Source organism: Hordeum vulgare, chromosome 2H, assembly GCF_904849725.1.
Source record: "Hordeum vulgare subsp. vulgare chromosome 2H, MorexV3_pseudomolecules_assembly, whole genome shotgun sequence".
NCBI classification, from domain to species: Eukaryota; Viridiplantae; Streptophyta; class Magnoliopsida; order Poales; family Poaceae; genus Hordeum; species Hordeum vulgare.
Genome location: NC_058519.1, coordinates 77,968,727 through 77,993,460, shown reverse-complemented (window position 1 = coordinate 77,993,460; position 24,734 = coordinate 77,968,727). Strand labels below are relative to the sequence as shown.

General features: G+C 46.4%; 2 protein-coding genes across 4 annotated transcripts; one reads left to right on the top strand and one right to left on the bottom strand.

Annotated features, from left to right (window-relative positions):
* The first annotated feature begins 2,345 nt into the window (after positions 1-2,345).
* On the top strand, positions 2,346-5,716 carry LOC123425150 (ras-related protein RABA5a). Of its 2 annotated transcripts, none has more exons than XM_045108828.1 (4): positions 2,346-2,606; positions 4,061-4,459; positions 5,027-5,363; positions 5,481-5,716. In XM_045108828.1, the coding sequence occupies exons 2-3, from the start codon at positions 4,120-4,122 to the stop codon at positions 5,356-5,358; spliced, it is 672 nt and encodes a 223-aa protein (XP_044964763.1). In that variant the 5' UTR covers positions 2,346-2,606; positions 4,061-4,119; the 3' UTR covers positions 5,359-5,363; positions 5,481-5,716. The 2 variants fall into 2 exon arrangements, with proteins under 2 accessions (XP_044964763.1, XP_044964764.1); XM_045108829.1 differs by having other exon boundaries at positions 5,027-5,400.
* A 1,282-nt stretch (positions 5,717-6,998) lies between these two features.
* LOC123425149 (acidic leucine-rich nuclear phosphoprotein 32-related protein 1-like) lies at positions 6,999-9,263 on the bottom strand. Of its 2 annotated transcripts, none has more exons than XM_045108827.1 (3): positions 8,778-9,263; positions 8,154-8,689; positions 6,999-7,352 (listed from the first exon to the last, which is right to left on the bottom strand). In XM_045108827.1, the coding sequence occupies exons 1-2, from the start codon at positions 9,192-9,194 to the stop codon at positions 8,201-8,203; spliced, it is 906 nt and encodes a 301-aa protein (XP_044964762.1). In that variant the 5' UTR covers positions 9,195-9,263; the 3' UTR covers positions 6,999-7,352; positions 8,154-8,200. The 2 variants fall into 2 exon arrangements, with proteins under 2 accessions (XP_044964762.1, XP_044964761.1); XM_045108826.1 differs by having other exon boundaries at positions 8,205-8,689.
* Between the last annotated feature and the right edge of the window lie 15,471 nt (positions 9,264-24,734).

Sequence of the window (24,734 nt, the reverse complement as noted above, 5' to 3'; positions counted from 1 at the left end):
ACTTTTAGTGTCCGCATTAATGATGTGACTGTACCCTATTTTGTTGGTGGCAAAGGCCTCAAATAAGGGGACCCAATCTCTCCCCTTCTCTTTAATCTGGTCGTAGATGTTTTTTCTAAAATTCTAATTAAATCTTCTCAGCAAAACTTGATCTGAGGGCTTCTGCCTCATGTCATTAAAGGGGGATTACTAGCTTACAATATGCTGATGATACCTTGCTCTTCTTAGCAAATTCTTGTGACAAAGCTAGAAATTTTAAATGGATCCTATCTTGCATTGAAAATTTATCTGGGATGAAAATCGATTTTCATAAGAGTGATCTCCTAACAATTAACATTGAGGAAGAGATGACTAAATCGTTTGCTCGGATCTTTAGTTACAAGATTGGTTCTTTCCCCATTAAGTATTTGGGCGTGCCTCTGCACTATGACAAACTGCGTAGGGAAGACCTTCAACCAATTATTGATAGGATTATGAGTTGCATTTCTGGCTGGTTGGGTAAACATCTTACTTATAGAGGTAAGCTGATTCTTCTATGTGCCTGCATTGTTAGTATCCCTGCTTATCTTATGGCGGTTGTCAAATTCCCCAAATGGGCAATAGACGCTATTAATTCACAGATGGCCCATTTTTTCTGGGCAAATATGGGAGACCAACATAAGTATCATTTGTCCAATTGGGGGCTGATTACGAGGAAGAAATCCTTTGGAGGGATGGGGATTCCCAACCTAAAGAGTTCAATATGGCCCTATTAGTCTCATGGGGGAAGATGTTTGTTGATACCCAAAGAAAAGACTGGAAAGAAGTTTTTTCTTTCAAATATAACATTGAATCTCCTAATATATTTTGGTCTAAAGCTGACAATGGTTCTTCTTTTTGGAAGAGCGTAACCCGGGCGTTAAATGCTTCTAAGATTTTTTACAAGTGGAGGTCACGGTAAAAACATCAAATTCTGGCATGACTTATGGGTTGGGGAATATTCCCTGAAGGTACAGTTCTGAGATTTATTCTACATATGTAACCAACCTGACTGCACTGTCTCTCAGGTGTGGATGAAGTAAATCTTAACTCTCATTTAGGAGATGTGTGGATAACAGGGGTCTGGATAAATGGAAACAATTGCTGAAGATTATTTAGGGTGTTACATTATCTGAGGCCCCTGATACCCCCATTTGGATGTTGGAACCCAATGAGGTTTACTTTGTGAAGTCCTTCTATAACACTATTAATATTGGGGGAGTGGCTCCTGCCATTGGCAATAAACTTTGGAAAGTTCTGTGTGCACAAAATATCCATGTTTTCCTTTGGTTGAGTGTTTATAATAAAATCATAACCAGAGACAACCTAGCCAAGCGTAGGGATGTTGATGATCCTACTTGCTTATTCTGTAGTGAATTGGAATCTATACAACATCTGTTATTTGAGGGTGTGGTTGCTAAATGTGTGTGGAAACTATTTGCTATGTCTTTTCAACTACACAATATTTCTTGTTTCAATGATATTTGTGCCTTGGCAGATTCATAAGAAAATGCAAGTTCAAAATATGATTGCTGATGCCTCCTTGTGGAGTATTTGGAGACCGAGTAATGAATTTTGTTTTCAGGGTTGGTCTTGGAGAGGTCCGGATTGCGTTCTTGTGAAACTATGAAGTTTTCTTCGGTAATGGGATGTGCTTTGCGACGCCACACATGAGAGAGTGCTTCGGCAATTCATTGCTAAGCTGGACAAATTCCGAGGAAAGCTTCTACGCATCACCTGGATATCTCCGCGTTCCGGAGTTAGGAACGAAAAACCTTAGTTTCATTGCCGCGTCTGTAATATGTCGTGATGCTGTCTCTGCTTTTGGATTTCGGTAGCTTTTGATGTTTCCTGCGGATTGATGTCACTCTGGTTGTTGCTTTGACTGTATTAATAAATGGAGCAGGGGAACCCCTTTTATTAAAAAAAAGCATATAAATAACAGTCAAAAAGGTTACCTTGGGTGCACACGTCAAACGACGCAGAGGTCAAGCCTAGTAAAACCTTCCACTGTCTAACATTTTCTATTTTATCTGCTCCCTTCGTCGAAAAATACTTATTAAGAAATGCATATATGTAGAGTATTTTAATTTTAGGTACATTATTTTTTATCTATTTGTTCGACCAAAGTATTTTCAAACGAAGGAAATAGTAAAAAATTAAAATTACTTTGAGTCGAAACTACTGTTTCCCTCAGTCTCCGTCCCTCCATAAAATTTGCCCGTCTCCAGCGAGTCCAGCGCCGTCCACGGCCTTGCGCGCGTGGTGCGCCGAATCAGACGCGGCCACAAAAACGCACTGTCGGCGAATTAATTTACACCCAGCTGCAAATCAGCCGCTTCTTTTTCCTCTCCCCTCCCCTTTCGCTCTCCAGAGTCCTCCTCACCTTCCTCCCTTCCAAACTCCCGCGGATCTGCCCACACCTGCCGCCGTGCCGCTCCTCGCCGTCACCGCCGGCGCCTCATCCCCACCCCCCCACCCCCCGGGGACGCGCGTCGCCGCCGCCCCCGCGCCCCCGGGACGACGTCCTGCGGCCGCGTCTCCGCCCCGTCGGCCGGCCGCCATTGGCCCCCCGCCGTCCCCTCGAGGTACGAGCAGCTAGACAGACTCTTCCATCCAGCAGCGCCGCTTCTCTCTTTCGTCAGAATCAGCCAGTCCCTCCCGCCAGGGCGGGCGTGCCGGTGCGCGCCCCGCCCGGCAAGCCGTCTAGATCCGCCCGCCCCTGCGTCGGGCCAACCTCCGCCCACAAATCGGAGAGCACGGCGTGGGGGAGGACAGGACACCATTGCTGATCCGTTAACTCCTATGCACATGATTTTTTCGTACGGTGAAAGGCGTGGTGGTTGGTTGTAGTACAAACGTCGTCACGGATCAACCTTCCGTGGAAATTTGTTTGCCGGCCCCTTCCGTTTGCCAGCCATTTCGGCCGATGTCTGGTGAGCTGATCTCACACCCATCCCGTTTGGTTTCCATCAAGCCTCAGGCCCGTTGGTTCCGCCTAATAATAGTGGCGTGCTTTCTGCTCCTCGGACCCTTCAAAAAACAGAAACAGTGCAGTGCCCAGCTTTGACGCTAGCTAGCACCGGAGATTGACTTGTCCCAACGCTTTCTGTTAGGCCCGGCGTCAATGGAACTACTTTCGGCAGCGAAAATTGTTCCAAAGTACGATGGCGTAAACAAAACTTATAGATGGGATGCAAATGGAATCCTGGCACAGTAGAGCTAAACTGCCTTGTTAACGGGAGGTTATTTCTCAAAGCAAACCGAGTCACACCTTGGGAACTCTAAACTAACTCATTGGTAGTTGCTTTGTGTACAAGTTTTGTCTCCCTGGGACCAGTTTTGTTTGTAGCTAATCTTAAGCTTGATCTTAGCATGTACTCCGTATGTATGTTCCGTAAAGTGTATGTTGATCAAGTATGGGGAATGTGGTGGGCATTTGACTAATGAAACAGTGGAGGGGATTTGCCTATGACATCCTTTGTGTTCATATCTTGGAAATAAGAGAGATAATGGTCAGTATGTGTGGCTTTGCATGTGAAAGGGAGAGGAAATGTGAACTAGGGAAAAGGAAAGAAAAGGTCATTCTGCATAGGGAAATGATGTGCAAGACATAAACTCTATAGAAGCACTGACTTAGCAGTGATACTTGGGCTTGCACAGTGATCGACTGATCGTTTTGTTTTTAATTTGTTCAAGTCATTCTGCATAGGGAAGTTGAACAGGAAAGCAGTTTCTTATCATGTATTATCAGGTCTAGAACTATTTCTTATATCAATGACTTAAAGTTGTACTAAGTGAGCGACAAGTAATATGGACCGGAGGGAGTAGTATTTTTCCGTCCTTTATTGTGACTTAAGCAAAGCAGTTTCTTATCATGTTTCAGATGCAGAACTATTTCCTTTATCAATGAATCTTAGTCGTTACATAACAGTGCTGATAATTTTTTTTCATCCTTTATTGTGACCTAACTCATTTGCGTTGATTATCCACCTATCTTGTTATGATATTAACTCAGTATATAATTTACCAAACTTGACAGGGTTACTGTGATCTTGGGAAGCACTAGAAAAGTTGTTGCTTCTATAGAGTTATTGCAGAATGGCTTATGGTGGAGATGAGCAGCAAAGCCAGGATTATCTATTCAAAATTGTTCTGCTTGGTGACTCTTCTGTTGGCAAATCAAATTTGCTTGCCAGATTTGCTAGGAACGAGTTCTTTCCAAATTCGAAATCCACAATAGGAGTAGAATTCCAGACCCAGAAATTGGTAATTGATGGAAAGGAAATTAAAGCTCAGATATGGGACACAGCAGGACAAGAACGTTTCAGAGCTGTCACATCTGCCTACTACAGAGGAGCCGTTGGAGCTCTTCTGGTTTATGATATTACCAGACGCCAGACATTTGACAGTGTTGGCCGATGGCTTAATGAACTGCATGGTGAGAACAAACACTTCCCTCGATATTTTTTTTCTCGAACAAGTATCATAATGCATGTTACAAGGTGCAAAGCCCTATGTATGTAGTAACTGCTATGCATTAAGGAGAAGGCATCAACAAGGTTCAAAGGACAAAAGGCCAAGTGCAAACCAAAAACAAAACTAAAGAGAAGAGAACCAAAGCAAAACTAAACACAGTTAGAGCAGGCCAAAATGTAGACATAGGTAGCTCATGCCTTTTACATGCATTCCCTTTTACATGCATTGAGCTAGTTGCCTTTTACATGCATTGAGCTAGTTGCCTTTTACATGCATTGGTTGTCTTAGGCCCTGTTCGGACTCACTCTCTCCGCTCTCCAACTCCGCTCCGGAGCGGAGCAGCATCCAGTTCTAATTTGGGGAGTGGCTGAAAGGGCGCTCTGCCCGCTCCGCTCTGTACCGAAGGCGTAGAGGGTTGCCGAACAGGGCCTTACTGTTGCATGCCCCTACCAACTTAGAATGGTTACACTTTGATTTTATTTCTTGTTTGCTTTATCATCTTTGTCTGATACCTTTAACCTCCAAACAGCTCATTCCGACATGAACGTCGTCACAATTCTGATTGGCAACAAGACTGACCTCAAGCATGCGCGGGAGGTGAGCCCTGCGGAAGGCAAAGCCCTGGCAGAGGCGCAGGGCCTCTTCTTCATGGAAACCTCGGCGCTGGACTCGTCGAACGTCACAGCAGCTTTCCAAACCGTGGTCAAGGAGATCTACAGCATACTAAGCAGGAAGGTGTTCCAATCTCAAGAGCAGAAGAAAAGCGAGCTGCAGTCGCTAAGCAACGGGAAAGCCGTGGTTCTGCAGAGCGACGCCCCCAGTGCCACAAGCAGCGGCGGGAGGTGGTGCTGTTCGTCGTAGAGCATGTAAGACCAGCCCCCCCTTCTCTCCGTTTTACTCCTGGTACGAAGAAATGCATCGTTGCGTCTGCCATCGGTCATCCTTATTTCTGACATTGCTAAACTTGCGATGAATATTTCCAGGTTCCTGGACCTGATGACTACGAGAGGGTCCCTGTTGCGTGCCCGTAGGATGTAATGATGCGGATCTGGTTAGTGAAAAGTTGTGCTGGCCTTCTTCAAATCAAAAGTTAAAAGTTGGCCGAGGGTTGGTTGGTTGTATGAAAGGTGTGCTTTTCCGTTGGAGGAAAATCTCAGTGTATAGTTCCATTGGTCCTTCCGGCATAATGATGATATACGTGATTGTGTAAAGAGGAAAACTATTGTCACCCACTGGCTGCTGTGCTGTGTCAATTCGTTCCACATCATCATTCGAGCAGCAGACAGTAGACACCACGCTTTTTTACTGTTCTTCGGCCGCACCTGCTTGGCCTCGTATATGGTGAACTTGGGTCCAAGGATGTAAACTATCGGAGAAATTCAGGTCGTTAGATCCACGCGGGTTTAACCGATCGTAAGAAAATAATCCTGTTTGGTGTTTTTTGTACATTCAGTACTTGGTAACTTAAATTTACCATTACCTGCGCCTCGCATTCACCTGTTGAAGAACTCCTAAATCTGAGTGGGTACGAGGAACTCTCTAACCAAGTGTAGCTTCACTAAGATCCGGAAGCCAGGGCTCCACATTTTCTGAAGATGGAGCCGGCGACTTGTCTGATTTTGTGCGATCCAAAAATCATGCAATGGATATGGAGCAGCAGTACCGACACGTTATAAAGCAAGGGCAAATCATGGCACCAGATGTGTCCCCGGAACAGTGTCATCTCATCTTCACCAGATGATGATGGGGACATTATTTGGATGTCATCGGAATGCAGAACATGAATCTTAACCGAATGATTGCAGCTCGATAGAAAGTGACAGCACCTCACCTCAACACTGTAGATAAGTTACTAATGATAAGCAAGTACATGTGCCATTGGCCATTGCATCCATCTTAGTATGCACCCCAAACCTAGAAACAGCGGTACCATCACGGATATATTAACCTGCACGAAACTGCTACGCGGATGATGCACAGCCTGCACGACAGCTGAAGGATGGCCAATCCATCCGTCTGCTGCACTTGGTATGCATGGACGAAGTAATCCTTTTTTTCTTCTCTTTGATAAAGGACATTTCTATCGACTCAAAATGCAACAGAAAATGAGTAACAACCGACCTCTATATAACAAAAATGTACAAAGGCAAACACTATTAAACAAAAAGAAGATAAAAGGAGCGACATATCAGCAAAAATAGAGCCATATAGGACCGACATTATGCGCGACGAACTGATGTGCACTGTTGTTCACTGATCGTCCGCACAACTTCTGGGAATATCATAGCGTTCATGGTTGGAACGGGATACCAGCAATGCTAACTTCAAAATGGCAAAATGGCGAAATAGGGGATGCTTCGTCAGAGAACTCGACGTTCAGTATCGGCATCAGTCCAAAGCGATGTTTCTAGCCATCCTTGCTACCAATTGAGGTTCTCCTCTGAAACTCTCGCTACAAGGCCTTGGATACTTTTTGGAAGAAAAAACTGAACAGTGAGACGACGATAACTTTGTACATCTTGCATTACTAGTTTTGAAACATAGTCTTGGGAGAGCGGTACAATAGAAGATGAATGTCGTACAGCACACCCCATCAATTTTATCTACCAAGGAAACCAAATTTATGCGTGAGCAACATTTGGCACAAATGTTCAATATTATTCCTACTGGCAATCGAATTGCTATGACGGACAGTTCACTATCAACACGATATATAAGAACAGTTCACTATCAACACGATATGTAAGATAAGCAATCAGCACACCAGGTGCGCTGACAAGGACCCCTAGCAGCTTTCTGAGCCTTGGTCACACCATCACGGCCATCTTTACCGCAGCATTCTTTCCCAAAGCAAGCTGTCATTTGCAGAGTGGAAAATAAGTCAGCTTGAAACCGACGTTTTGGTTAACAAACTGGGAGAAAATAAGATTATGTATTGCGATTTGAAAGGGCATGAATAATTTACAAAACAAAGCTACACTTGTATAAGCTGAAGCCCGAAAGGCTTACAGTGAAGTGCATGAATTCTACAGGATGTTGATAGCTCAATTTAGAGAAACGGAAGCTCATGTGCAAATGTTGGGTCAAACCATCAAAGGCCCGGCGTAAGCTGGCCGAATTTGGGACTTACAATCAGCCCACTCACTACATGCTTTCATCGATTTTTACTCCTCACCCTGCAAATCAGCCAGCGACTACCCTGCCCGAATAGCTTCATGCTCCAAATTTTATCTACCAGTGGCCTTTGATCCATAAACTGTCCTTTTCAGGGCATGAAAGGTTCGTAACATAACTCCTAGTATTAAAAGCTATTCCTTACCTCACCCAGTTCATCAATATTGATGTTCAAGAACTACTCCCTCCGTCCCAGTGTCTGAAGCTTAGTACAACTTAGCTCTAGTACAAAGTTGAGACAGTTATTTTGGGACGGAGGGAGTATAATTTAATTTATGGTCCTTTCAGGAAATGGACTTCCTTATAAAAAACTTCCTAACATAACTTCTAGTGTAAGAGTTGTTTCTCTCACCCAGTTCATCAATATTGATGTTCATGAACTATAATTGCAAGTAAAAAATCATGCATAGTGGCAGGAAGGACACATAGTAATATCTGATGTCAGGAAGTAGTATAATTTTGCAACTAATAACAGGAACTACCTCATTATTGATCACTTTCCAGAAACACAATGCCAGGTGCAGCAAGCTCACCATTTAACATGCCCATAAGGCAGCTCCAACCTGGTGTCCATCTGCTCGTCAGGCTGGTTTGCAAGGATAACGAAATCGTCCTCCAAGTCCATCTGGTCTTCCTCCTCGGGCTGATTTGCAATGATAACAAAATCGTCCTCCAGCTCTGAATCCTCATCCTCATACTCCAAGCTCCCGGTTGGTACCTTGCTCTGCTCACCCTCATCATCCGAGGTCCCATCATCTTCATCCTCCGAGGTCCCATCATCTTCATCCTCCGAGGTCCCATCATCTTCATCCTCCGAGGTCCCATCATCTTCATTCTCCAAGGCCACAAGTGGCACCACCACGCTCTCCCCCTCGTAATCATCGATGGGCACCGGTGGCACCTCCCTCTCCTCAAGCAGGTCGGTGACATCCGGGTCGATAGCCTCCTCGACTGGGATCAGCTCTCCCGTTGCGGCGGCATTGTCCAGACCAACCTCAACACCACGCGCGTCGTAAGCCTACAGAGAACAGCACCGGGATCAGACACCTGGAAGGCTAGAAGGGATGAAATTACGCGGCAGGGTCTAGTGAACAAACAGATCGGACCTTGACGCTCAACGGGAGGCCGCAGCGCGCGGCGCGGCGGGTGGGGAGGAACACGGTGGACGAGCCCCCGCCGCCGGTGGAGGAGTAGGAAGGGCGGATCTCGCGGATGTGGTCGAGGTAGTTGTAGCCGTCGTCGGGGAGGCCGAGCTCGAGGATCGCGCGGCGGACGTGGTCGGGGAGGGCGGCCCCGGAGGGCGAGGACGAGGGCTCGGCGCCGTCGTCGTCCGCGGAGGGGATGGCGCCCTCGAAGTAGGAGCAGTCATCGTCGTCGTCGTCGAGGCCGGGGACGTGGTACTGGTTGCCGTCGACGCGGACGAGGACGCGGTCCGAGGGGTCGGCGGCGCCGGGGCGCGGGCAGAGGCGGAACGTGGCGGAGTTGCGCGGCTTGCGGTTGCGGCCTCCTCGACCACGGCCCATGGCGACGGTGGCGGTGGCGGATGGGGCGGGGGAGGCTGTGGCGTGCGGTGAGGTTTCCGATCTGTGTGGAGTTTATTTTTTTCCGGGATCCTACTTCCTTCCCTTTTTATTAGGGCTGGGAAATGGATGATGCGTGAGGGGTACTACAAAGAGCGCGAGATAAGGGAATATTCTCCCGAGATCTATCCATTTTTCTTTTTTGAAGGGGATCTATCCATTTTTCTTAAGAGAGAGAGAGAAACTCCCGAGATCTATATCTGGCATGAAGGAACAGTTTTTATATCAAACATATGAAACCATTTCAATCTTTTCACATGTAAAAGATTGAAAAAAATGTGAGATTAACATTTCATCTTATACGAATGTTTATATTCACATACATGAACATTTTCATGTTCAAGAAATAGAAATGTATTTTATGAAGAAACATATTTACAAAATATATATATGAAAAGTACTCCATCCATTTCACAATGTAGTGTGTCCGTGTTTCTTGAAATCTAGTTTGACCATACATTTAATCAACGAGACCGATTGCGACGGGAGCAGAAATTATACCACTGAATTCGTACCTGAGTGAGTATAGATTGTAAGTTTGGTTGAAGCGTATGCCTAGCACGGATGCGTTGCATGTTTATATAATCAAGGTTTAGGGTTTACATGATTAGGTGGTTAGGTGAGGTTATAGATTGATCCTCAAGTTAACTATGTAGATAAGGATGGATCATAACCGCCTGAACCAACCGAAGATAAACAAAAATATCTACCCTATACTACATATGGTTTACACTCCAGTGTATATGTTACAATGTATATTCTAACACCCCCCCCCCTCTCAATCAAAACTTCATCAAGTTTAGATTGCCCTTGAAGTCTTCCAACTTGCGCCATGATAAGGCTTGGTAAAACCATCAACAACTTGGTCATTGATGGGAATGAACCGAATATCTAGTAGCTTCTTGGCTACTCTCTCGCGCACAGAATGATAATCAACTCATTATGTTTTGTTCTAGCATGGAACACTGAATTTTCTCCAACATATGTGGCACCAAAATTGTAACTTCAGTCCACTACTCATAGTTCCTCTAAGATACCTGAGAATTATTTTTACTGTTGTCTAATGTTCAAGTGTTGGAGCGTGCAAAAACTGAGACAATTTATTCACAAGAAAAGATATATCAGGCCTTGTAAAGGTAAGTATTGTACTGCACCCACCACACTTCTATAATTTGTGGAATCTTCGACACCCAATGGTTTGCCATTTTTCTTCGAGAGTTTTTCAAATGTTGATAGAGGCATATTTGAGACCTTCCAATTTATCGTACCTACTCTCTTGAACACATTTGACACACACTTTTCTTAAGTTAAGAGTATACCATCTTTTACCTTCTTGCCTTCTATCCCCAAGAAATTGTGCAAGTCACCATGATCTTTTAATGCAAAATCATTCTTAAGATCTTCCAACAGTGCTTTAGTTGCTTCATGTGATGAACTGGCCACAATGATATGATATCATCAACATGTACAAGCATAAAAAATAGTGAACTTGCCTTTGTTATAAAAGAACAATGATGTATCAGTCCTTGATGATTTGAAACCAAGCCTTTGGAGTTTTTCACTCAACTTGGAGTACCATGCTCTAGGTGCTGGTTTCAACCCTGAAAGGATCGATATGGTTGGCTAGAGGGGGGTGAATAGACAACGACCACTTTTTAATTAATCTTAGCAAGTTAAGGTAAACACCATACGGGTTCACAAATAATACGACAATGAGGTGAACCCTATAGAAGCTAACAACGAGAGCTATTAAGACAAGTAAGATATAGTCACAAGCATAAGCAAATACAAAGTAAAGGATAGAGATAACCACAAGTGGAACCGATGGAGACGAGGATGTCTTACCGAAGTTCCTTCCCTTTGACAGGAAGTACGTCTCCGTTGGAGCGGTGTGGAGGCACAATGCTCCCCAAAAAGCCACTAAGGCCACCGTATTCTCCTCACGCCCTCGCACGATGCAAGGTACCGTGATTCCACTATAGGTGCCCTTGAAGGCGGCGACTGAACCTTTACAAACAAGGTTGGGGCAACTCCACACAAAGCTTGGAGGCTCCCAACTAAACCACGAAGCTTCACCACAATGGAATATGGCTTCGAGGTGACCTCAACCGTCTAGGATGCTCAAACACCCAAGAGTAACAAGATCCGCAAGGGATTGGTGGGGGAATCAACTTTTCTCTTGGTGGAAGTGTGGATCTAGGCCTTCTCAACCAATCCCTAAAGAATCAACAAGTTTGATTGGCTAGGGAGAGAGATCGGGCACTTTTGAGCTTGGGGCGCAACAATGGAGCTTAGAGAGGTAAGAGATGGGGTTCCTAAGCTAGAAGAACCCTTTATATAGTGGGGGGGGGGGAAATCATACCGTTTTCCCACTCTCTGCCCGAGCTCCAGCAGTACTACCGCTGGCTGCAGCGGTACTACCGCTGGCACTCCAGCGGTACTACCGCTGAACAGGGGCGGTACTACCGCCGCCTGGCGGTACTACCGCTGGATGCAGCGGTACTACCGCTGGGACTCCAGCGGTACTACCGCTGGCCCCTTGGTAGTGCAAAAGCACTACTACCGCCAAGAAAGTCTTCGCAAAAAGGTCCGTCCACGAACTACCGCTAGGCAGGTGGAACAAAGTTCCTGGAGCGGTACTACTGCTAGCAGTCCAGCGGTACTACCACTGGGGACCATTTTGCAAAGATGCGAGAAACAAAGTGGCGGGGGCTGCTCCAAAGATGAAGGAAAGGGAGAATGTGAAGTGTGCGCGTGCAACGATAGATTCCACCCAAACCTTTCCACTACGGATCCCCTCTTAATAGTACGGCTTTCCTATGACTCAAATAAAGAGAATCGTAGAGAGCGCCGTGCTTCCGTTCCATGAATGAGGAGACGTGTCGTCTTGTGCCGTTGACGTGTGTTATCTGAAACCTTAACACACACGGTTAGTCCTGTACGGTACTGTCATCAATCACCAAAATTACTTAGGCATAAACTATGCCCCAACAATCTCCCCCTTTTTGGTGGATTGATGACAATACCGGATTTGCACACAGAATAATATGAGAACAAAAATATAGAGATATATGACAATACGGGGCATATGACTCATAACATATGATGGAAATAAATCTCACATAAGTTCATGTCTCACAAAAGATAGCAAACTAGAAGCAAACCAAGTTCGAAGAAAACCACACGAAATAAAGCAAAGCAACGCAAAGTTCGAATATGAAAGCAAATTCAGCTCCTAGACTCTCTCCCCCTTTGGCACAAGACACCAAAAAGGGGCACACCTAATGCCACAGGTAGCTACTCCTCATCTTCAGCATCGCCAGACTCATCGGTCCCCTCCTGATCGGCCTGCTCCTCCTCTTCCGCCTCATCGCCAGACCACTGGTATCCTTGAGCCTGCATCCAAGTAGCCTCTGGAGTGATGTCATCCTCTGATACGCTGGAGATGTCCACATCAAGAGTCCTGAGAACACGCTTATGCCTCTGGCGGCTCTCCTTCTGAGCCACGTGCGTCTGGTACCGACCCTTAGCCTGCATACAGAATAGAGTCTTCATCTTGTCCTGCAGTTTGATGGCCCAAGATGGCATGGCAGAAGAGCGGGACTGAGAGGCGGTTCCTCTGTCAGCAGCAGTCTCTGTATCAGTATCCATGTGCTGAGAGGAAGTAGATGGGTTGGCCCATTTGTCCTTGACGCGAAGCCTGATCGGGTCGTGCACAATGTAGTCAAACTGAGCGTAGAGCACCTCCTCCGGAAAAGCCTCTTGCCACTTATGGCGAATGTATGCAAATAGATAAGGCCCGTAGATGGGAACCTTACGCATGATGATGCAGTTCCAGAGCTCCGTGAACATCACATCAGAAATATCCAGCTGAGCAGACTCCTGAGATATAGCCTCCTCACAAAGCAGCAGCATCTCAGCCAAGGAGCCATGAACCTCGTCGAAGTTACCAATGCGAGGGAAGAGGGTGTTGCGAAGGATCCGATGCATGATGTCCAGGTGCTTGGGAAGCACCCCCTTCCTCACATAGAGTTTCTGCAATCTGTCCTTTGCGGGGGGCCTATCGGCGGGGGCTGCAGCATGAGGACGCAGCCCAAGAGGAGTGTCAGCACCCTGGAAGTCAATGTTGAGGAATTGCATGAACTCACGCCAGGTACCAGTCATCTTCTTTGTCCCAGTCATCCACACCATGGAGCGCTCTGCATCAGGAGAGAAGTGGACCGTGACATAGAACTGAGCAACAGCAGTGGGATCAAAATCTGTCTTGTAAGTGATGATGTCCTTGATGCCCAGTTTGTCAATCAGAGAGAGGGCATCACCAAAATAGTCCATGTTCCGCTGAAGATGTGCCAGGTCAATCCACTGAACAGAGACATAGTTTTTCTTGAAACGCGCGACAACATCATGGTAGATCTTGCACTGGTCCCTTGCCCAGACATGGTCAACATCCTTGATCACAGCCCTCTCATTGAGATAGTGGTTCTGAGTGCGAAACTGCAGAAAGTCCTTGGGGGACATTGTTCGGACATTGACCCTCTTATCCTTGTGTGCGACCTTCTTGAAGGACTGATTCTTGGGTTGCAGACCTGAGGTGGCAGACCCCTTGGGCGCCTCTTGGTTGCGATACTGTTTTGACTGCGTGTCCCGTGGGGGGTTCGAACGGCGAGAAGAGCTACCTGTGACACAGAACACACAGCGAAAAGAGGCGACAAGAAGAGTCAAGGCAATGAATCTTGAAAACGCAGAAAAAGTAAACACACATTGCTAAGCACAAAACACAAAAAAATACACAGTGAATGCTCCTGGTGGTAGTACCGCCACCCCTGGCGGTAGTACCGCTGGGGCCTAGCGGTAGTACCGCTACCCCTGGCGGTAGTACTGCTGGGGGTCATAGCGGTAGTACCTCTACCCGTGGCGGTAGTACCGCTGGGGTCCTAGCGGTAGTACCACTACCCCTGGCGGTAGTACCGCTGGGGTTTGACTTTCAGATCTGACAGATAAAAAATCGTTACGAGGGCATGGGTTGTATATGAACACTAAGAACTCCACCCCAGCCCTACTTTACATGAGGAACACTAGTAACACCGAAATAAGTACATGCCTAGGCAAGAGAGAGCAAGTTTTAGATCTAATCCAAACATAGTTCAAGTGCTAGATCTAAAACGAGTAAATCCTAGGGCATGGTAACATAATCAACAACAATTCATAGGACCTATACTCCCCTCAAATATCTCCTTCATGCCATCCAAGAACTAGCCATAAGATCAAAGATATGGATCCAATCCCCAATGCTCCTATCCCTAGAACAAGAACATCAACCAAATAGAAGAAGGGAGGAGCTTTACCGGGATTCATGGCTCTTGGAGGAGGAAGGAGAGGTGGAGCAACCCTTCCAAACCAACGGGGAGAAGGAGCTCCACGAAACGAGATCCAAACAGGGAGTTTTCGGGCTAGGGGAGGGAGGAGCCGCGAGGAAGAAGAAACAGGCTGAGAAAACGGGCTCCCCCTCCTTTATATAGCCCAAGGGGTACGGGCCAGCGGTAGTACCGCTGAGGACCTAGCGGTAGTACCGCTACCTGGCGGTAGTATCGCCAGATGGAGCGGTAGTACCGCTGGGGTCCTGGCGGTAGTACCGCTCCCCCTTGAGGCAGCCCTAAAAATTTCCTAGCCGGTCGTGTTAGATGGGAATCCTGGCGGTAGTACCACCATACCTGGCGGTAGTACCGCCATACCTGGCGGTAGTACCGCTGGGGTCCTGGCGGTAGTACCGCTACCCCTGGCGGTAGTACCGTTGTAAATGTCGCAACGCGGCTAAGGAAAAGAGATGAACTTGGGCACATGACAAGTGAGTAAAAACAGATAGCATCCAGGAAAATGTACTGACTTGTCATTGTATATCCTTTCTTCTATACGCAAGAAAGGATGGAGGGGCGGTGGCCGAGGCCACCTATGTTTAAGACAATGGTATGACACCACGAAGAATTATCCTTGGGTTCATGACCAATGCTCATCATTGAAGCACAAGTGCCATTTGACAATGGCTAAAGTGAAAGACTAGATTGATTTATGCATAATGGGGGGAGGGAAAGTTCATTGAGAGAACAACACTCCCCCTATGTCCATGCCTACATCTAGACCAAGATGGAATGCAAAGTGAGGTGCAATATGCCTAGTTTCAATCCACATTACTTGAATCAATGATATTTAGCTCATGCCTTAACTCCCGGAACCTTGCTTCATATAGAGGCTTAGTGAAAATATCTGCAAGTTGCTCTTCAGTGTGGATGAAGTGAACCTCAATATCACCTAGCTTGATATGTTCACGAATGAAGTGATGACGAATATCAATATGTTTGGTTTTGCTATGTTGCACTGGGTTGAGGGAAATCTTGATAGCGCTTTGATTGTCACATAGAAGAGGCACTTTGTCACAAGTGACACCATAATCCTTTAAAGTCTGCCTCATCCATAGCAATTGTGCACAACAACTTGCAGCTGCCACATACTCAGCTTCGGTTGATGATAAGGAGACGCAATTCTGCTTCTTTGAAGACCAACTTACCAAAGAGCGACCAAGGAATTGGCATCCTCCAGACGTTGACTTCCTCTCCACACAATCTCCTGCCGAATCTGAGTCAGAATAGCCAACTAGATTGAAGTTTGCTCCTTTGGGATACCAGAGGCCAAAGTTTGGGGTATGAGCCAAATATCGAAAGATTCGCTTAACAGCCATGTAATGACTTTCTTTTGGTGCGGATTGAAACCGTGCACATATCCCTACACTCAACATAATATCCGGTCTAGATGCACAAAGGTAAAGGAGGGATCCAATCATGGAGCGGTATACCTTTTGATCCACTGCTTTACCATTGGGATCACTGTCAAGCTTGCATCTTGTTGGCATGGGGAACTTGACCGGTTTGACATCTTCGAGCTCGAACCATTTGAGCATGTATTGAGTGTACTTGGCTTGTTTGATGAATGTCCCTTCTAGACCTTGTCTAATCTCGAACCCGAAGAAGAACTTCAACTCTCCCATCATGGACATCTCAAACTTCTCAGTCATTAGTGCAGCAAATTCTTCATTGAATGAAATGTAGGAGAGCCAAAGATAATATCATCAACATATAGTTGGCATATGAACAAATCCCCTTTAACCCTCTTAGTAAAAAGAGTGGGATCAATCTTCCCAATTTCAAACCCACGATCTTGTAACAACTCAGTAAGATACGCATACCACGCGCGTGGGGCTTGTTTAAGGCCATAGAGTGCCTTATTAAGTTTGTACACATGATTGGGGAGCTTGGGATGTTCGAATCCCGGGGGTTGTCTGACATAGACCAACTCATTCAAAGGAGCATTAAGAAATGCACTTTTCACATCCATTTGCTGTAATTTGAAGTTATGATGAGAAGCAAATGCAAGTAACATGTGAATAGATTCTAGACGAGCAACAGGGGCAAAGGTTTCACCGTAGTTGATACCCTCGACTTGGGAGTAGCCTTGAGCCACCAATCTTGCCTTGTTTCGAATCACAATTCCATTGGCATCTTGCTTGTTCTTGAATATCCATTTGGTCCCGATGACATTATGTTCCTCCGTTGGCCGAGGCACTAAATCCCAGACTTGGTTGCGCTCAAAGTTGTTAAGTTCTTCGTGCATGGCCATAAGCCAATCCTCATCATCGAGCGCTTCCTGTACCTGTTGAGGTTCACAATACGAGACAAACGCGTGATGCTCACAATAATTCCAAAGCTGTTGACGGGTGGATACTCCCCTTTTTAAACTGCCAAGTACATTCTTCATAAGATGTGACTTGACTCTCAGCTTGTTCGCATTCTTGGCTGCTCGACACTCCAAGAGTTCTTCATTAGATAACGGGGGAGCATCGACTTGTTTCTTTTTCTTGCCCTTGCGTATTGAGCCGGTTGTTGGAGCTCCAGACGGGAATTGTGAGACAGTCTCCTGATCATCTTGTCCTTCGACTTGAGCAGGTTCACTAGTTTGTTCTTGTATTAGTGGTTGCTCTTGATCTTGATCTTGTGCTTCTACTGTTGGGGAACGTCGCATGGGAAACAAAAAAATTCCTACGCGCACGAAGACCTATCATGGTGATGTCCATCTACGAGAGGGGATGAGTGATCTACGTACCCTCGTAGACCGTACAGCAGAAGCGTTAGAGAACGCGGTTGATGTAGTGGAACGTCCTCACGTCCCTCGATCCGCCCCGCGAACAATCCCGCGATCAGTCCCACGATCTAGTACCGAACGGACGGCACCTCCGCGTTCAGCACACGTACATCTCGACGATGATCTCGGCCTTCTTGATCCAGCAAGAGAGACGGAGAGGTAGAAGAGTTCTCCGGCAGCGTGACGGCGCTCCGGAGGTTGGTGATGACCTTGTCTCAGCAGGGCTCCGCCCGAGCTCCGCAGAAACGCGATCTAGAGGAAAAACCGTGGAGGTATGTGGTCGGGCTGCCGTGGAAAAGTCGTCTCAAATCAGCCCTAAAACCTCCGTATATATAGGTGGGAGGGAGGGGGCCTTGCCTTGGGGCTCAAGGAGCCCCAAGGGGGTCGGCCGAGTCCAAGGGGGAGGACTCTCCCCCCCCCCAAACCGAGTTGGACTAGGTTTGGTGGGAGGGAGTCCCCCTTCCTTCCCACCTCCTCCTTTTTTTTCTCTATTGATTTTCTTCTCCTTGGCGCATAGGGCACTTGTGGGCTGTCTCACCAGCCCACTAAGGGCTGGTGTGTCTCCCCCAAGGCCTATGGGCTTCCCCGGGGTGGGTTGCCCCCCCCCCGGTGAACTCCCGGAACCCATTCGTCATTCCCGGTACATTCCCGGTAACTCCGAAAACCTTCCGGTAATCAAATGAGGTCATCCTATATATCAATCTTCGTTTCCGGACCATTCCGGAAACCCTCGTGACGTCCGTGATCTCATCCGGGACTCCGAACAACATTCGGTAACCAACCATATAACTCAAATACGCATAAAACAACGTCGAACCTTAAGTGTGCAGACCCTGCGGGTTCGAGAACTATGTAGACATGACCCGAGAGACTCCTCGGTCAATATCCAATAGCGGGACCTGGATGCCCATATTGGATCCTACATATTCTACGAAGATCTTATCGTTTGAACCTCAGTGCCAAGGATTCGTATAATCCCGTATGTCATTCCCTTTGTCCTTCGGTATGTTACTTGCCCGAGATTCGATCGTCAGTATCCGCATACCTATTTCAATCTCGTTTACCGGCAAGTCTCTTTACTCGTTCCGTAATACAAGATCCCGCAACTTACACTAAGTTACATTGCTTGCAAGGCTTGTGTGTGATGTTGTATTACCGAGTGGGCCCCGAGATACCTCTCCGTCACACGGAGTGACAAATCCCAGTCTTGATCCATACTAACTCAACCAACACCTTCGGAGATACCTGTGGAGCATCTTTATAGTCACCCAGTTACGTTGCGACGTTTGATACACACAAAGCATTCCTCCGGTGTCAGTGAGTTATATGATCTCATGGTCATAGGAATAAATACTTGACACGCAGAAAACAGTAGCAACAAAATGACACGATCAACATGCTACGTCTATTAGTTTGGGTCTGGTCCATCACGTGATTCTCCCAATGACGTGATCCAGTTATCAAGCAACAACACCTTGTTCATAATCAGAAGACACTGACTATCATCGATCAACTGGCTAGCCAACTAGAGGCATGCTAGGGATGGTGTTTTGTCTATATATCCACACATGTAAATGAGTCTTCATTCAATACAATTATAGCATGGATAATAAACTATTATCTTGATACAGGAATTATAATAATAACTATATTTTATTATTGCCTCTAGGGCATAATTCCAACATCTACTTGGTCTGAATCTCGGGGTTGCACTTGATCTTGATCATGAGCCGGTTCGGAGTCTTGGGGTAGTGCTTGAATATCATGGGACACATCACCATTGTTGGGCAATTGATCTTGACCTTGAGCTTGTTCAATTTGTTGAGAGTCTTCTCTTTGTTCATCGGAAGCGTGTGGGGCTTGTGGGGGTGATGGCTCCACTTGAGTAGAGCATTGTCCTTCTCCTTCGGCCACAAGGGGTTCCTCAATGGGGAGTATTTGACCAATCCCCATTCTTCTTATGGCTTCGGGAGGAATTTCATCACCTATATCACAAAGACCACTTTGCTCCACTTGGGAGCCATTATTTTCATCAAACTCTACATTACACGTCTCCTCAATTAGTCCGGTGGACTTGTTGAGGACACGATAAGCATGAGAGTTTGTAGCATAACCAACAAAGATACCCTCATGTGCTCTAGAATCAAATTTAGCTAACCGTGCTCCTTTTTTGAGAATGAAACACTTACAACCGAATACCCGGAAGTACTTGAGATTGGGTTTGTTTCCAGTTAGAATCTCATACGGAGTCTTGTTCAAGCCTTTGCGGATGTAGAGCCGATTGGATGCATGACATGCTGTGTTGATGGCCTCTGCCCAGAAGTTATATGGAGATTTGAGTTCTGCCATCATTGTCCTTGCAGCGTCTATCAAGGTCCGGTTCTTCCTTTCTGCCATGTCGTTTTGCTGAGGGGTATATGGTGCAGAATATTGGTGCTTTATTCCCTCATCACCTAGAAACTCATCTAAGGTGTAGTTCTTGAACTCGGTGCCGTTGTCACTCCTAATCATCAAGATCTTTGCTTCATGTTGACGTTGCGCTTCATTAGCAAAGTTGATGACTGTTTGTTGAGTTTCACTCTTCCTTTTAAAGAAATATACCCAGGTATATCTTGAGTAGTCGTCAACAATCACTAAGCAATATTTTCTGCCTCCAAGACTATCAAATGATGGAGGACCAAACAGATCCATATGGAGAAGTTCCAATGGCCTCTTAGTGTAGATAAGAGTCGTTGGACGATGAGCAGTTTCATGAATCTTTCCTTCAATGCAAGCACTGCAAACACGATCTTTAGCAAAGCTCACATTTATTAGTCCACGAACATGGTCCCCTGTCAGAAGACTTTGCAAAGATCTCATATTGACATGAGCTAAACGGCGATGCCAAAGCCAGCCCACGTCAACTTTAGCCATTAAACATGTCGCAGTCTTAGTGGGTCGCTTTGAGAAGTTCACCACATAAAGACCATTTTCGACATGTCCAACATAGGCTACTTTAAGAGTCTTGCTCCTTAGGAGGACCACAGTGTCAATATTAAAGAATGTGGAAAAACCCATAATTGCAAGTTGACGAACCGAAAGTAAATTGTAGGCAAGTGACTCAACAAGCATGACCTTCTCAATAGATAAATCTTGAGAGACGACCACCTTACCAAATCCCAATACCTTTGAAGAGGATGCATCGGCGAATTGGACATGGGTGGGCATAGATGGAGAAGGATGCACATCCACCACTAAGTCCTTGCTTCCGGTCATATGATTTGTTGCTCCACTATCGAGCAACCATGACACCCCACCGGAAGCAAACTCCTGCAATAGATCAAGGCTTGGTTTTAGGTACCCATTTTTTAATGGGTCCTTTCATGTTAGAGACAAGGGTCTTAGGAACCTAGATAGCCCATTCAATATCTTCATCGTAGGAACCAACAAATCTGGCATAAACATGCCCATCACTAACACAACATAAAACATAAGAAGAATTGAGTTTGCCGGCTGTGTTAGTAGGAACGGTTTTGCCCTTCTTGGGGTTCCCATAGTCCACCTTGTTCCTGTTCACCTTCTGAGTCCCCTCACCCTCTTTGACAAAGATGTCCATGAGGGTGAGAGATCGTTTGCTCTTGTTCTTCCTTTTACCTTTTGACTTGGAGGTAAGTCCAAGTCCTTCCTTTCCTACAACACCCTTTTGAGTGCTCAAGAGATCGTTCAGACTCTTCTCACCTTGTATGCATGCCACGAGGCCCTTCTCAAGTTTCTCCTTTAACTTGGCATTTTCCTCCACAAGATGAACATGCTCACAACAGGGGTTAGTTGCACAAGTATTATCAATTAACACAAAGGGAGGACAAGTAGAGATCTCCTTGGTAAGCTTTGCTTGGAGTTGATCATGAGACTCTTTCAGAGAGAAATGAGCACCTTTCAAGGCTTTGTGGGCCTTGTCAAGTATGTCAAACTCCTCCTTGAGTCTGTCATGGCCAACCCCAAGAGCATACTTTTCAGACTTAAGCATGCGAGTAAGAACAACATCATGATCTAGTTTCTTTTGCATTTTAGCGCAGTCATCGTTATATGACTCCTCAAGAGCCAAACGAAGAGTGCGCTCTTCTTCTAGAGCACTAGATAATTCGGAAATTTCATCGGCATAGTCACGACTATGTCCCTGAAGCTCGGAGATGGTCTCCTCATGAGACTCAATGAGGTCAGTGGCCTCACCCAGTTGTTCCAAGAGAGCCACAAAGTGCTTCTTGGGTTCTCCCTTAATAGTGCACAGAAACTTATCAAGATCATGCTCATTAAGTTCCCCAACATTACTATCTTCAACACAATTTAACAATGAAGGAGCAGAAGCAATGTTGGTCTTAATGATGGGAGTTACCTGATTGATACCTTTTGCCATGAGGCACTTGGTGATGTGGTTCTCGTTGGGGGCGTTGAAGAGAGACACCTTCTGGGAAGAGGTAGTGGCAATAGCAACAGTTGTCGTTGCCACTGTATCATCATCATCATCACCATCATCATCGGAAGGATACTCTTCCAGGGCCACCATCCCTTTTGGGTGAGGTTTCTTCACAAAGTTGTTCTTGATTGGAAATGATTCGGTTTTGTCTTTGCGAATGAGCTTGCCTCCGTTGTCTTCCCTTTTCTCATAGGGACATTCTGCCACGAAGTGACTCACGTTGCCACAGTTATAGCATGTCCTTACTCGTTGTTTGGGTTTGAATCCACTCGAGTTGTTCTTCGTGAAAGTGGGTCTTGAGTTCCTTTTATTGCCCCAGAATTGCCTTGATGCAAGAGCCATGTGCTCATGATAGGCATACTTTGTGTCTTCAGGGCAGCTCTCCTCTTCCTCATCTTCTTCTTCTTCTTCTTCAAGCATTGGTCTTGCTTTCAACGCAAGGTTGGGTGAAGTAGTTTTTGATCGAACACGAGCAAGTGCATTGTCGGCTGTTTCGTTCATGATTGACATTGCAATGAACTCATCCAACACCTCACTGGAAGACAAGGAGTGGAAGTCTGGCCGCTGACGAATGACAGATGACATGGCTTTGTTGAAAGGCATGATGGCTTTGAGGAACTTGCGCTTGACCCATGTATCATCCACATCCTTACTCCCATGATCCTTTAGTGCCACAGCAATAGCAGTCACCCTCCGATAGAGATCACGAGGGTCCTCGTCTTCCTTCATCACAAACTCATCGGCCTTATCAAGTATCACTTCATAGTTGGATCGTTGAATGCTTGAGCTTCCCTTGTACAACACCATAATATGCTCCCAACAATCCTTGGCCAATGTGAAGGGACGTAAGTGGGGAAGATCTTCAGGTGGCACAGCAGACTGAAGAATAAACAACGCAGAGTGATTATATTGATTGTCTGCATCTTCTCTTGGAGTGAGGTTGCTTGGGTCATGGGGATAATATCCTTGCTCGATAATTCTCCACAAGTTTGTTGAGCTGTGATTCAAATGAGACTTAATAGAAAATACCCAGTTAGCAAAGTCACCTTTCACAAGCTTAGGAGGAGGACCAACAAGATTAAGACGAGGTGCGGGAACGGATCCTTCATAGACCATGGGGGGTGAACTGAGGCATATGTTCCAGTCCCATCCTTTTCGTGAGATGAAGCAGGTCGCATACCTTTAGCCGCTTCCTTAGAGGAGTTGGCCTCCGAATCGGGGATGGTGGGTTTAACCACTAAAGCCGGTTCGGGTGAACTTTTAAGGCCCTCAATTAACTCTTTAAGCATGGTCTTGACTTCGCTCGTCAAGGACGTCTTGAGGGCTGCCATAGCCGTATTCAAGTCGTCCCTTGTGACCGAAGTCAAGTCCATGTCCTCGGGTTGCCCATGGTTAACTTCCTCTCCGCCTTCCATACTCTTCGGGTGGTTAAACCCTTAATAAAGAGACGTGGCTCTGATACCAATTGAAAGGATCGATATGGTTGGCTAGAGGGGGGGGGTGAATAGACAACGACCACTTTTTAATTAATCTTAGCAAGTTAAGGTAAACACCATACGGGTTCACAAATAATACGACAATGAGGTGAACCCTATAGAAGCTAACAACGAGAGCTATTAAGACAAGTAAGATATAGTCACAAGCATAAGCAAATACAAAGTAAAGGATAGAGATAACCACAAGTGGAACCGATGGAGACGAGGATGTGTTACCGAAGTTCCTTCCCTTTGATAGGAAGTACGTCTCCGTTGGAGCGGTGTGGAGGCACAATGCTCCCCAAAAAGCCACTAAGGCCACCGTATTCTCCTCACGCCCTCGCACGATGCAAGGTACCGTGATTCCACTATAGGTGCCCTTGAAGGCGGCGACCCAACCTTTACAAACAAGGTTGGGGAAACTCCACACAAAGCTTGGAGGCTCCCAACTAAACCACGAAGCTTCACCACAATGGAATATGGCTTCGAGGTTACCTCAACCGTCTAGGATGCTCAAACACCCAAGAGTAACAAGATCCGCAAGGGATTGGTGGGGGAATCAACTTTTCTCTTGGTGGAAGTGTGGATCTAGGCCTTCTCAACCAATCCCTAAAGAATCAACAAGTTTGATTGTCTAGGGAGAGAGATCGGGCACTTTTGAGCTTGGGGCGCAACAATGGAGCTTAGAGAGGTAAGAGATGGGGTTCCTCAGCTAGAAGAACCCTTTATATAGTGGGGGGGGGAAATCAGACCGTTTTCCCACTCTCTGCCCGAGCTCCAGCGATACTACCGCTGGCTGCAGTGGTACTACCGCTGGCACTCCAGCGGTACTACCGCTGAACAGGGGCGGTACTACCGCCGCTTGGCGGTACTATCGCTGGATGCAGCGGTACTACCGCTGGGACTCCAGCGGTACTACCGCTGACACCAGCGCTACTACCGCTGGCCCCTTGGTAGTGCAAAAGCACTACTACCGCCAAGAAAGTCTTCGCAAAAAGGTCCGTCCACGAACTACCGCTAGGCAGGTGGAGCAAAGTTCCTGGAGCGGTACTACCGCTGGCCAGGGGCGGTACTACCGCCAGCTAGCGGTACTACCGCTGGCTGCAGCGGTACTACTGCTAGCAGTCCAGCGGTACTACCGCTAGAACCAGCGGTATTACCGCTGGGGACCATTTTGCAAAGATGCTAGAAACAAAGTGGCGGGGCCTGCTCCAAAGATGAAGGAAAGGGAGAATGTGAAGTGTGCGCGTGCAAAGATAGATTCCACCCAAACCTTTCCACTATGGATCCCCTCTTAATAGTACGGCTTTCCTATGACTCAAATAAAGAGAATCGTAGAGAGCGCCGTGCTTCCATTCCATGAAT

Bases quoted from the DNA above. Each gene is read 5' to 3' on its own strand.
- LOC123425149 (XM_045108826.1), bottom strand. From the start codon at position 9,194: ATGGGCCGTGGTCGAGGAGGCCGCAACCGCAAGCCGCGCAACTCCGCC. The intron at 8,690-8,777 runs GTCCGATCTGTT...TGTTCTCTGTAG, and splicing joins GCCTCCCGTTGAGCGTCAAG to GCTTACGACGCGCGTGGTGT. The intron at 7,353-8,204 runs GTGAGCTTGCTG...TGCAAATGACAG, and splicing joins CCTTATGGGCATGTTAAATG to CTTGCTTTGGGAAAGAATGC.
- LOC123425150 (XM_045108828.1), top strand. From the start codon at position 4,120: ATGGCTTATGGTGGAGATGAGCAGCAAAGCCAGGATTATCTATTCAAA. The intron at 4,460-5,026 runs GTGAGAACAAAC...ACCTCCAAACAG, and splicing joins ATGGCTTAATGAACTGCATG to CTCATTCCGACATGAACGTC.